Source organism: Rhincodon typus, chromosome 19 (assembly GCF_021869965.1).
Source record: "Rhincodon typus isolate 14 chromosome 19, sRhiTyp1.1, whole genome shotgun sequence".
Lineage (NCBI taxonomy): Eukaryota > Metazoa > Chordata > Chondrichthyes > Orectolobiformes > Rhincodontidae > Rhincodon > Rhincodon typus.
The window spans coordinates 20,792,777-20,806,616 of NC_063350.1; the positions used below are offsets into that span (position 1 = coordinate 20,792,777).

The following is a 13,840-nucleotide window of genomic DNA, read 5'->3' on the forward strand; positions in this document are numbered from 1 at the left end:
CTGCTGCTAGATCATTTTTCTGACTTTCACGTCAGGATTTGTGCTGCCTAGTTCCTTGGGGATAGAGAGAAAAATGGGAAGCTGTGGAATTGAGATGAAATAGACCATGAATGTGATGCAAGTGCATGGAAATAAGGGAGTTACTAGCTACTAGTGAAATTTGAAACTCGCAATTTGAACCTTAAGCAGAAAATCAAAATTATTTTTCTTGACATCGAGATTCTGAATTTAAAAAAATTTTGCCCTATACTCCCACATTTCCTGCCCGTGCTGCATGGGTGGGGGGAGGGGGGAGAACTGGAAAAATTCTAATACTTCTAAGAAATAGACTGAAGTATCAAAAAAGTATTAAAAGGAAACAAACAATTAAAAAAAAACCCTGTTGGGAAATGAAAATGAAACCCTTAAGTGTTCCAGAAATTATGCAAAAAACTGGAGAATCTGCAGAAAGAGGGTAACAGGTACTGAGAGCATTGCACATGCGCAATTTCATCTCTCAGCCCGCAGCTAAGACGCTAGTGAGTATTGTATTGGTAAGAAAACCAATTATTTCACTATTAGTAAAATATCGTAAAGGACTTCAGTGGGGCAAAAAAGACAAGATCCCAAGTGGGCAAATAGCGTCACCCTTTATTTAACATCTATTTCTGTATATTCCTGCCAAATTAATTCATTGCCTCACAGTTGCATTATGGTTTTACTGCGGGTGTCAGTTTTTAACTAAATATCATGTATATTTACATGAGGGAGTCAGGAAATCAATGGGACTTCAGAAGTGCCGCGCAGTGTGTGCAGTAGCAATTTGCGAATTTGATACCTTTTTCATTGCAACTCTCTAGTTAACTGTATCTCTGCCTAGAATTAAAGGCGTACATTAGGGAAAGACAAACGGGGGCTCAGTGGCGGTGGATCCACCCCTTGTATCTCAATTCAGGGTGTTCATATGTATCTAAGTGTATCCCACTGAATTTTACTGTGGCTTCTGTTCTCTGGCTCGCTGTCAGCTCCGCCATTTTGGTAAGAAATAAAACCTAGTGCATGGTTTTATTAGTCAATAAAAATGAATGATAATTCCTAATGAATGGTCGTGACATTCCCCGCTCAGGTAAATCTGAATATCATGATTTATTCTGTTAATTGATTTATCATGATCACATTTACAGGAATGGCAAGATTGAAGCCATTTAAACTGCAGTGATTTAATGACATGTTTAGTGTTTGCTTTAACTGGAATATTTTTTTCAGCCGTCTTTTCGGATCATTTCAGGCAGGGTGTGAAATATGCTTTTTTAAAAGTAATAATAATTAGCCTTCATTTTCAGAAATCCGGTGAAGAAATATTTGATTTGTCCAGCAATATTTATTTATTGTACGCTGGAAATAAAGTGCACATTGATAATGACAAGCAATATATTTTAAACTTAATTCATGCCCCGTGCATTATTTATACAACGAAAGGGAAAGAGATTTAGTGCACGTTGAACATCACCTCATTCGATAGAGCAATGTAGTGTGGCTTCAACACCGACATATACCAGATTAAGCAAATAAGGTTAACTAAATTTCTTGAATTATTGTAATACTTTTTAAAATTGCTGTATTTTAATAGAACACATTTATAAGTCTTCATAGTCCTCAATTGCAATTCTGAAATTTCCCTTGTGGCCAATTAAATCTCGTAGTAATTGATTATGAATTAATCGGCAAAGTGGAAAACAAAGATTTGTTTACTTCACAGAAATGGACATGATAGCTAGACAAAACTGTGATAAAATGATGAAATGGGGCAGTGTTATTGATAAACATTTACTTTTTGGGCAAATAGTTATACCATTTTGTGAGATAGAAAAGGAGGGAGAAGTAAAACATGACTTGTCAACAACGGAAATCTGACTTTTTTTGAAGAACTGGAAATCGTCAACAGTTCAGTCAGTATCTGTGGAGGTAAAAACAGCATTACTATTTAAGGTTGACCGTCTTTCATTGCAACCGGAAGATGTTGGAAATCTTTTAAATTAGCTGATGACTTAACGCTTCTGGCGTAATTAAGAGCTTCCACCTTTTGTAATATCACCCAACTTTGTCCCTGCATCAACTGCTTTGCTACTAAAATCCTCATTCATGTCTTTGTTACCTCTAGACTTGAGTGTTTCAATGCAGTCCTGGCTGGTATCCCACATTCTACCCTTTGTAAACTTAATGTTATACAAACTCTTTATCTTGCAAAACCCTCCAATTCCTTATGAATCGTGTTGGTTCCTGATCAAGCAAGGCTTGATTCTTTACTTTCAAATTCCTCTATGACCTCATGTCTCCCTAGTTCCTTAATTTCCACCAGCCCAATAAAATTCTGAAGTATCTGTGCTCTTCTAATTCTGGCCTAATAATCCAGAGTTTTAATACAATTTTAATTACTGCACCTTAGGAGGTTGTGCATTCAGTTGTGAGGCCACAAGCTGCAGAATACTCTCCCTACTTCATAGAATCCCTACAGTGTGGAAACAGGCCCTTCAGCCCAACAAGTCCACACTGAACCTCGGAGCATCCCGCCCAGGGCCATCCCCCTATAACCCACCGAATCTACACCTCCCTGAACACTACGGGCAATTTTAGCATGGCCAATCCACCTAACCTGCACATCTTTGGACTGTGATAGGAAACCGGAGCACCCGAAGGAAACCCACGGGGAGAATGTGCAAACTCCACACAGACAGTCACCCGAGCCTGAAATTGAACTGGGGTCCCTGGCGCTGTGAGGCAGCAGTGCTAACCACCATGCCACCCCATCTCTCTTCATCTCTCTACCCTGCTCTTGTTAACTCCTTAAAATGACTCCTTTTGTCCTCTCTATTGGTCATCTGATCCAACGTGACTTGGCACTATACTTTAATCCTGTGGAATACTTTGGGACTTTTTGTTACTAGTTCTCTATAATGTAATTTGCTAGTTGTTGGGGGAGTGATATTCCAGGTGACCAAGAAAGGAGGCAAAGGGAGAGTGAATGGAGTGATTAAATGGCAAAATTGATGGAAATGACAAGGTAAAATAAGCTGAGAGTGAGACTGTTGAACATATAAAAGATCAGTGTTAATGGGTAAAGGATAAGAGAGGAGGAGGGATACGTGGTAAATCTGGCATAAGAAGGAGTTTATAGCCCAGGTGGAAAGAAAAAGCAGGGATAAATGTCAGGAGTGAATCCTGCTGGAAATTCATCTATACATCCTTCCACTACAAATACTAGTCCACAGTTCTTCCAACGGCAGTGGTGCTGAGGCAGGCATCCTCCATTATCACACCTGCTGTCTCGGAGAAACTTGAAGTAGTTGTTAAAATTGTTAAACTCATTGTGAGGTAGTCAGAAGGCTGCTATTTATATAGTAGAAAGATGAGGTGCTGTTCCTCAAGTTTACATTGTGTATTGTTGGTGAAAAGAAACATAAAGAGACACACAAATAAATCTTTTCATTTATATGGTGCTTTTCATGACCTCATGGTATCCCAATGCACTTTAAGCCAATTAATCAATCTTCAGTTGCAAAATATGAAGCATAACAGCTAATCTGTATACAGCAAGCTCCCAAAAATAACAGTATAATAGTGAGCGGGTAATTAGTTCCAGTGATGTTGACAGAAATAAATATTCACCAGAACACTGAGGATAATTTCCCTGCTCTTTTTCAAAATGATGCCAAGAAATCTTTTGCATACATCAGAGAGTATAAGCAAGACTTTGGTTTAATGTCTTATCCAAAAGATAGTACCTCCAACAAAGCAGCACTCTCTCAATACTGCACTGAGTGTCAGCTAGAATTTTGTGCTCATGACTGTTTGGTGAAACTTGATCCCAGACTATTAATCTCCGAGCCATGACTGACTCAAACCATGTAGAAGTGCAAGGTTAGGGAATGAGAAAGGAATGGAAAATTAAATTGGCAAGCAATCAGAAGCTCAGTGTCATGATTGTTGTCTAAACCGTTCAGGAAACTGATCACTCAATTTGCATTTGATTTCTATGGTGAGGAAGGAATAGTATAATAACTCAGAAGAAGTAAATCACAGTTTCACTTGACTGGTGGAAAGAAAGGAATTTTTTTAAAAAAATCATTCACAGGATGGAGGAAACACTGGCTTGGCCATCATTTATTGCCCATCCCTAATTGCCCAGAGGGCAGTTAAGGGTCAAACATATTTCTGGAGTCACATGTAGGGCAGACCTCCTGGTAAGGACAGTAGTTTCCGTCCATAAAGGACATCAGTGAACAAGATTTTTTTTTCCTGGCAATCAACAATAGCTTCATAGTCATCATTAGACTGTTAATTCCAGATTTTTATTGAATTTAATTTCCACCATCTACCATGGCGGGATTCAAACCCAGGTCTCCAAAGTCCTGGAGTGAGAGTTGAACGGGGCTACCATTTTGGCAGAAGAGCACTTCCATATACACGCATTCATACAATTAGCATATTTATATTTTCTAACAGGAGTAAGCAGGCAGAATCTTGAAACTTTTAAGGATTTTCAGATCTTGGGACCATTAATCCACGAATAATCTCCTGCATGGTATTATGGTGGTAGCGAATTAGGAGGCTGTACCTGAGAGCACCATCGACTTAGGGATGGCAGCAGCAGTTCCTTAGCTGGACGCACAGAATGGCATGCAGCACTGTTCAGCCAGCAGCTCCATGGGAGGTGAGGAGCCCTTTGAGGAATTGCAAGCTTTTAAAATTTTTCTCAGGCACAGCTGTCAGATTCTCACTGCAGTGGCCATACTGTTGCCTAGTGGCAGAAGCTGATTGAGTGCTGGGGGTCCAGTTCCAGGTGTTTAAACATAGGAGGTTTTGCTGGTTCCCAAGCATGTTGCCAGGAGGTCACTTCAAGGAATACGCCATACTTTGCCAGGATCATGGGATGGATCTTCTACCTGAACTCAGCGGTGCCTTCAATTTGGCAACAGTTGGTTAGAAAATTGAACTAATTGGCTATTTGCTGCTGCCATTGTTCATTTGTCTGCGATAAGATCGGCTGAAGGTGGAGTGCCTTACATCAGCTGCCCGTGTGTCTTTCCCAAAATTCGCTGACCATCTGCTGTCAAAGCAGGCCTCTGACAGCTGATAAGATTCAGCTCAACATTTTAGGCACTGACCCTGATCACAATCATGACTTTGTTTCTCTCTCGACATGCAGCCAGCTTGTCGGCTGTTCCCAGCACTTTCAAGTGGTAATTGAACCCATTTTTGAACTGCTATGTTTTGCTAATTTTGATTGTCCAGAAAGATGTACTATAAAACTGAACAGATGTCACAACGTATGACATAATTGGGAGCTCTTGAAATTTTCTGATATGATGACTTGTAAAGTTCTGAACAAACCAAATATTCTGAGCAAGCATTAGATGAAGTACCAACTAATTCCTAATTTGTGACTTTGTGAACATGACTGACTTTTCAATTTTGCTGACTTCACTCCAGACCCAGTTGCAATCAACTGCTGAGCCACTTTTGTAATGAATAGCAGAGTGGGATTGGAGGTCCTGTTGCCTAGTAGTGTGACTGCACCCAGGGATGTCAGCCTACAGGTAGTGAGCAGCAACAGCCCTACTCAAAATGATCGCCTGTCAACTAAAGCCTTCATTATTCCAGGTATTGCACTGTTAGAAAACAAAGAACATTTGTGAAAATATGTTTAAAAGATGAATTTCATTAGGCAATAATTGATTAACTGCCTTAAGTTGAACTCATCTAACATATTTGGACAAGCTGTTAAAGAACTAAGAATAAAAATATTCAAGTATGGACAAACAAACTTAAAATTCGAGTCATATCACATAATTTGTCAGTGGATAAATGTTTATATATGTTGCAGTCAAGTTCACTTCTATGTTTTGCATGTGAAGACAAATTTTACTGATACACAAAATGATACATTGCCTGAAGTTGGTATTGTAGTTCTGTAACTTCCATACTTTTTTAAAATTAAGAACATCATATAAATGTCGTTGGGAGAACAATCAAATTATCTTTAGAGATAGTAAGAACTGCAGATGTTGGAGTCTGACGTTTCAGGTCAGGATTTTCTGAAGAAGGGTCCCGACCCAAAACATCAGCTTTCCTGCTCCTCTGATGCTGCCTGGCCTGCTGTGTTCATCCAGCTCCACACTGTGTTATCTCAAATTACCTTTGATTGGTTTATAATAGACAAAGGTAGGTTATTTAATTTATGAGAATTTTGGTAAGAAACAGTTGACTTCAAATCGTAATGTACATAGGAAATGGAGTCTGAGTAGCTTTGTGGATAAATTATCTCCCCATTGGTACAGGCAGAATCCATTGTGTGACTGGGAGAAATTCTCAGCTGAATAAATGAAGAAAAATAGATTACAAGGTGTAAGGAAGATTCTGATTGAGTTCCTGCATTAAGAAATACTTAACGTTGCAGTTCTAGTTCCATTTTCAGTATGATTTGAATAGATCTGGATCAAAGCAAACTGATTACCCAAACCAAATATTCTTTCGGCTACCAGATATCATGGCTAAAATTGTATTGTTTTACCAATTGGAATTTTTCTAGTTTGCTTTTAAACAACATTACAATAGTGATTATGTCATGAAAAAAGCATTATTTAATGTTACCCACTATAAATATAACAACAGTCAAAGTTATCACAGCTTCATTTATAAGTTTGAGGGTCTCAAGGAATGTACACTTGTTGTAGACTGATTAAATGTATTGTCAGGTTTTGTTTGTCTTCACTTTCTTCCAAATATAAATTCAGTCAGTCCAGCTGAGAATAATCGAAAACCACAGAATTTCTCCAGAGAAAACCAAGGTGCTTCTTTGCCAATCGAAGGGGAACAGTCCGACAGCACTGTGCCAGTGACTGCAGCAATTAGTCCACTGATTACTGCAGCACACAAATGTGACATGGTCAGTGTTTTGGAATGGAAAGATGGTATTGCTACCTTACCTGGGAGCAATTTGAAGGTGAGCTTTCCTGATTGAACTCTACATTATGAAATATTCATTCTTTTCTCCTTTTACAAAATATACTAAATAATAGATACAATCCATCAAGCAAGTAGAGGTATGTTGTGTTACAGTACACTTTCCCTTTCTCCTGGTAACCATCTGATGTTTTTTCTTGACCTTTTTTGAGACAGTGTCTCACATAAAGATGTTGTTGCTAGGTAATATCTCTCCCAGTTTTGCTTGTTGTTTTGTTGGTATGTGGGCCTGCATATGAGCGGCTGAAGGCTGTACAACTGTATGGTCATCAATAAACTTGATCAAATTTGGTTAATGAGTTCACAAATTAGGACTTGCATTAGATAGAATGTTGATCTGAATATGTAGCAAAATCTGTGTTTACTTTGCTTACCCAATATTTTTGCAATATTTCGAGCTACCCAAATATGGATTCCTCCAATTCACCAGAATGATGAATCTAGACTCTAAGGATTTAATTATAAACAGTAATTAAGCAAACAGGAATCCACTGAAATTTAAAAGGTTAAGTAGTGACTTGATCAAGCTTCCAAAAAATTAAAGGGATTCAGTAGGACAAATGGAAACTATTTCCACTGTTTAGGAAATCAAGGATGAGGGGACATAATTGAGAAGGTACAGCCTAACCTCTTAGGTATGAAATTAAGGAACACTTCAATATCAGAAAGTGGAAGACATTTAGAACTGTCTGCCTCAAATGGTAGTTGATACTAGATCAATTGTTAAATGTAAATCTGAAATTGATAGTTTTTTTGTTAATTAAAGATATTAATAAGCAAAGGCAAATGTAATGAGTTACACCAAGGATTAGCCATGATCTCATTTAATGGCAATATAGTCCTGTTCCTACATTCCTAAGTTGCTGGCCCTGTAAAGATTCAGTTTTAACTAGGTCTTCCAAACTGCTTCTGCATCCTGGAGCATTGTGGACAACTTTACTCAGCTGTGGATTGAAATCTCAAGAAATGTTAGGGATAATGATGTGCTGATGTCAGTAGATTGGTTAGTTAGTTGCATTTGCACTTGAAAAAAACATCACTGGATGGTTGTTTCTGAACATTCAAACAAGGAACAAGAAGAACCTGCTCCTCCATTCAAAAAGATCATGGCTGATTGATACTAACCTCGTAACTATATTGGCACATATCTCCAATAGGCTTTCATCTCCTTAGTAATCAAGAATCTATCTACCCCTATCTTAAAACTATTTAAAAATTTTGCTTCCACTGCCTTTTGAGGAAGAAAATTCCAAAGGCTCGCAACTTTCTGATGGAAAAAAAATTACTTCATCTCTGTTTTAAATCAGTGTTTCCTTTTTAAACTATGACTCCTAATTCTAGATTCTCCCACAACAGGAAGCATAATTTCAACATCCTTTCAGGATTTTATATGCTTCAATTAAGTCATCTCTGACTTTTCTAAGCTCCAGAGGATACAGGCTTAGCTTGTCTAGCCTTCCCTCACAAAGCAATCTGCTTATTCCAGGTGTTGGTCTAATAAACCTTCTCTGAACTGCCTCCAACACATTAAAATTCTCCCGTACATATGGTAACCAATATGGTGCACAGTACTTCAGATATGGTTTTTCCCAGGTAACTAAAGCATAACCACCTTATTCTTCCATTCAATTCCCCTCATAATAGAACATAACATTCTACTGGCTTTGCTGAGTACTTTCTTGATCTGCACGCTAACTTTCTGTGATTTATGCAATAGGACACTCAGATCTCTCTGCAACTTGCAACCCTCATAATTTAGATAATATACTTTTAAAATATAATTTTTCAAAATGTACAATTTCACACTTCCCCCTATTATACTCCATTTGCCAGATCTTTGTCCACTTACTTAACCTATCTATATGCCTTTCTAGGCTCCTTATGTCCTGTTCTGAAGAAGAGAGATTGTGTAATTCAGGTCTGTACTCTCTGGAGTTTAGAAGAATGAGAGGCAATCCAATTGATGTATATAAAATGCTAAAGGGATGGACAAAGTCAACATAGAAAGAATGTTTCCTCGTGTGGGGCAATCTAGAACAAGGGGTCATAGTTTTAGAATAAGGGGTAGCAGATTTAAAACAGAGATGAGGAGAAATTACCTCTCTCAAAGTGTCGTGAATCTGTGGAATTCACTAGCCCAGATTGTGGTGGATGCTGGGACATTGAGTAAATGTAGGAAGGAAATAGATGGATTTTAATTAGTAATGGGTTGAAGGATTATGGGGAGCAGGCAGGAAAATGGAGTTGAGGATGAGATGAGGTCAGACATGACCGTATTAAATGGTGGAACAGCCTTGATGGTCGGAATTGCCTACTCCAGCTCCTAGTTCTTACGCTCGTCACAACTCACTTTCCTACCTATCTTTTGTCATTAGCCAATTTAGCTCCCATACCTTCAGTCCCTTCATTTATATAAATTGTAAAGAGTTGGGGCCTCAGTATCAACCCCTGTGGTACAGCATTCGTGACATCCTACCAGCCTGAAAAAGACCTTCTTGTTCCTACTCTTTCCTTTCTGTTGGCAAGCTAATCTACTATCAATGCCAATATATTACTCCCCCACACGAGCTTTTATTTTCTGTTATAAACTTTGCTAGTGTGCCTTGTTAAATGCCTTTTGGAAATCTAAATATGATACATCCACTGATTCCTCTTTATCTATAGAACAAGTTATTTCCTCAAAGGACCCCAATAAACTAGGAAGACATGATTTCTTTTTGACAAAACCATATTGGTTCTGCATGAAACTGGAGAATTTCTAATGCAGGAGATGACCTGAAGAAGCAATAAAGTGGACTAAGTGCAAAGTGTTGTTTTAGATAGGTCCTTATCAAATTCTGTTGCACAGAGCAGCCAAGACCCAAAGTCTGGAAGACAATTTTAACTGGTACTTTAACCCTTTTCCCTCTTTTTATTGAGCCTTCTCAAACCCTTTAGTTTGAGGGGGAGCTCTGCTGACATTTCTGTTACCAGTTTCTTGTAACACCTTTGCGTTGGATCTGTAATGCCAGGAGGGTGATGTAGGAGCCCAGAAATCTCCCTTCCTGCCTTTTTTGCATTAAGACACCAGATAAAGATGTATTGAAGGCAAATGCCTATTGGTATATCTCTGGGCCCTGTAAAGTCCTAAATATTGTAAACACAGCAAAAACTTAGCATTTTTCTTTTTTCTATGCTTTGTACCTGGAGAATAAGTGCTGTCCAATGCAACATGTTTATGAGAATTAGCCCCAAAATGTATTATCAAGGTTTTTCTCAGCCACTTTTGAAGATTAGTGTATTTAATAGGCAAATAAGAATAGCTTGGTCACATTTACCTTACAGAGAATATACCATACAACATTGTCAGAAAACACTCCAGCTCTATCCATGCTCTCTATATGGAGTTGGTTGCAAAAACAAAACTGGTCCGTATTATTTTATATCTTGTTAATTACATTATGAATCACAGTGCCGCTGAAACTGTACAAAATGATTCCCAATAAGTTCTGATGCATTTATTGACCTAAACTGTTTCCACCAGCAGAGGGTCAGTAACTAACAAGCACAGAGAGCGAGGGGGAGCAAGCACGTTCTTTTACACAGTGAATTGTTATAATCTGGAATGCACCGCTTGAAAGGGCGGTAGGAGATTCAACAGTAACTTTCAAAAGGGAATTGGGTATATACTTAGGAAGGAAAAGGTGTGGGGTTATGGAGAAACAATAGAGGATTGAGACTAATTGTGCAGCTCTTTCAAAGATAGTAAAAATCAGCTACATCAAACCAAGAGATAGTAGAAGAAGGGTCCAGACACGAAACGTCAACTTTCCTGTTCCTCTGATGCTGCCTGGCCAGCTGTGTTCATCCAGCTCCACGCCTTGTTACATCAAACCAATATGTGTGCATTAATTGTGTGATATTTTTCTCTGCTTCTTCAATTGGAATTAAATCAATAATCTAAATTTATTCTATTCAATAAATTTTTGAAGCCTAAATAAAATATAATTTTGGAAACTACTTTGATTTTCCTTTCATATCAAAGGGAATTAAATGGAACAAAATATTGCATCATTATATTGTTGAACTAATTCAATTTTTGCAGCTTTTAAGTGTCTCTGTTGTTTTGTTGGATGAGCATTAAATAGTGTATTTGTTTATTTTTTCAGTTCCGATTGAATGAATTCGGTGTCCTGGAGGTTATCAGCACAGAAGGTGTTGTGACAGAGTCATTGTCAGAGGTATCTGTAGACACTAAAACAAAAGCGGAGAGTGATGCTTGCAGTGAGGCTGGCTGGAATACAACTTCTCCGAATGAATGTAAGATATGTCCACTGGGAAATATATTGGTGCTTCTGGTTTCAGCTTAATGTCAATTTGCCATTGTACTCCATCTAAGTGCACAGTGCATTTAGAATTATTTTATGCTCCATATTTTTTGGAATTGTTCTTTGGTTAGCCCTTTCCAGACTCCTTTAGGTGGGAAATGAGGAAACAAAGACCTCTTTCTTTTCTTAAAGTTTCTTTATTTTGGTAAAGACAATGACACCGTTGCTAGCCAGCAGTTTCACATGTGATGGGGTCATCCAATATTTTTATCAGGTGTCATTGTTTATGTTTGAGCTTCAACAGTGAACATCAACAACTTTTTTTCAAGTTCATTTACTAGATGTAGGCATTGTTGGCAAAGCCACCTAATTGCCCAGACGGCAGTCAAGAGTCAGTCACATTGCTGTGGGTCTGACTCACATGTATGCCAGACCCAGTAAGGATGGCAGTTTCCATCCCTAAAGGACATTTGTGAATCAATCGGCAATAGTTTCATGGACATCATTACGCTCTTAATTCCAGATTTTTATTGAATTCAAATTCCACCATCTGCCATGGTGGAATTTGAAGCCCAGGTCCTCAGAGCATTAACTGGATGCCTGTATTAATAGTCTAGCGATAAAACTACTGTGCCGTCACCTCCCCTAAATTCTACCATAATGGTCAAATGAACATTTTAGCTGTGTCCAGTTCTACCTGCACTGAAATTGCACAATATGTAAATCTAGCCAGAGCCCTCAGAAAGAGATTTGGAGCACTGGCCATATTTTCCTATCCCCACGGGACACGGAGATCAATTATAACACTCCAATTTTAGATCAATTGCAAGTGATCAATATATTTTCAAGTCTAAAGATTCAAGTTACCAAATGAATAGTTTAGCTGAAACATTTTGGCCTCGTTTACCACAATAATGCTGAAAGGTCTGCCATTGGAGAAGTCATACAGTCTGGAGTTAATTTTAATTAAATTAAGTTATACCTTAATTATCAGCTACTGCATCTGTGAAAATAAACATTGTTTTACACAAAAACAAAATAAAGAACTGCAGATGCTGGAAATCTGAAACAAAAACAGAATTTCAGGAGAAACTGAGCAAGTCCACAGCATCTGTGGAGAGAAAGCCAACTTAACATTTCAGAGATAATAAGAACTGCCAATGCTGTAGTCAGAGATAACACAGTGAGGAGCTGGAGGAGCACAGCAGACCAGGCAACATCAGAGGAGCAGGAAAGTTGACGTTTCAGGTCAGGACTCTTCTTCAAATTTCCGAAGAAGGGTCCTGACCCGAAACGTCAATTTAGCATTTTGGGTCCAGTTCTGAAGAAGAGTCGATTATCAGTTTACATGCAAAACCAATCAGGTCAGTGCATTGACAGCAAAAAAGAGGGGAAAGTAGGAAGGGAGGGAGGGGACCATTGGTGAGACCAGCATGTGTTGACCAATCCCAATTGCTTTTGAATGGAATGGCTTGCTGGGCCATTTCAGAGGGCAGTGAAGAGACAAGCACATTGTATGAATCCAGAATCACATGAGGACCAGACCAGATATGTCAACAAATTTCCTCCGTAAAGGCCATTAGTGAACGAAAAAGATTTTTAGAGCAATAATAAATGGTTACATAATCATGATTAGGCCACATTTAATTCCAGATTGTTATTGAATTCAAATTTCACCATCTGGATTCGAAGCTGCATCCCCAGATATTGTCAGTTCTGGATTACCAGTCAGTGATATTACCACTATGCTGCCATTTCCCTATTGCTGTGCTTCAGGATATATTTTGGTGGTAAGATGTACATTTGTGCCCATTATTTTTTTCATTGTGAGCTCTTATGGAGATTTCTTCTGTGTGCTTCAACAAAGCTTTAAATCTGTTGCTAAAGAATTAATTCACAATTTTTCTATAAGCCGTACACAAAGACAACATCTTTTGTTGCGAAGGTTGGTGAGGGGAGCAGGATGAAGAGAAAGAAAACTAAATCTGTTTCTAATTTAGAAATTTGTTTTTAAGATGTCTATTCATTAAATATTCAGTGAAGAGCTCATAACTAATTGGAATCATGTCTTTTTTAAAATGATGTAACATTACATTTCTACCTAATCAGAAAAGCTTTGATAATTACTTTTGTGACGATGCTGTCACTTTAAGAAGTGTTTTTTTCCTGAAAAGAGGTTATAAAGGCAGACGTCCTGAAGACTCTACGAAGTTGAACAGTTTAACAATGGAAGGGGAGGGGCCAGTTCTCGCCATTCAGTTTTTATCTAGTTTGTTTTTAGCTGTAGCAGTCACAAGCTGTTTGAGTCCACAAGAGTTGCAAGTTTCAGGACAGGACTCCTAGCTAACTTTCTCTGAAATCTGTCTCTGGACGTTGTTCCCTCCTGCCTGCAAGAATCGGTGTTTGAATTTACCTTTTGCCAAGAGGTGTGTTTATGCGATGTTACCATTATTGGAACGGTTAATTAAAGTTTCTGTATTGAGTATTCGGCTAAATTTTCCAATAGTTAAGTTATTCTAAATTCCACTTTT

General features: G+C 38.3%; 1 protein-coding gene across 1 annotated transcript in view; it reads left to right on the forward strand.

Moving 5' to 3' along the window:
- The first annotated feature begins 506 nt into the window (after positions 1 to 506).
- The window catches only part of l3mbtl1 (L3MBTL histone methyl-lysine binding protein 1), a 74,900-nt gene continuing 61,566 nt past the window's right edge, over positions 507 to 13,840 (forward strand). Inside the window, exons 1-4 of the mRNA XM_020527221.2 lie at positions 507 to 533; positions 5,470 to 5,640; positions 6,774 to 6,982; positions 11,151 to 11,301. Of these exons, the coding sequence (XP_020382810.1) occupies positions 5,505 to 5,640; positions 6,774 to 6,982; positions 11,151 to 11,301 (496 nt within the window). The 5' untranslated portion in view covers positions 507 to 533; positions 5,470 to 5,504. The remainder of the gene's footprint in view (positions 534 to 5,469; positions 5,641 to 6,773; positions 6,983 to 11,150; positions 11,302 to 13,840) is intronic.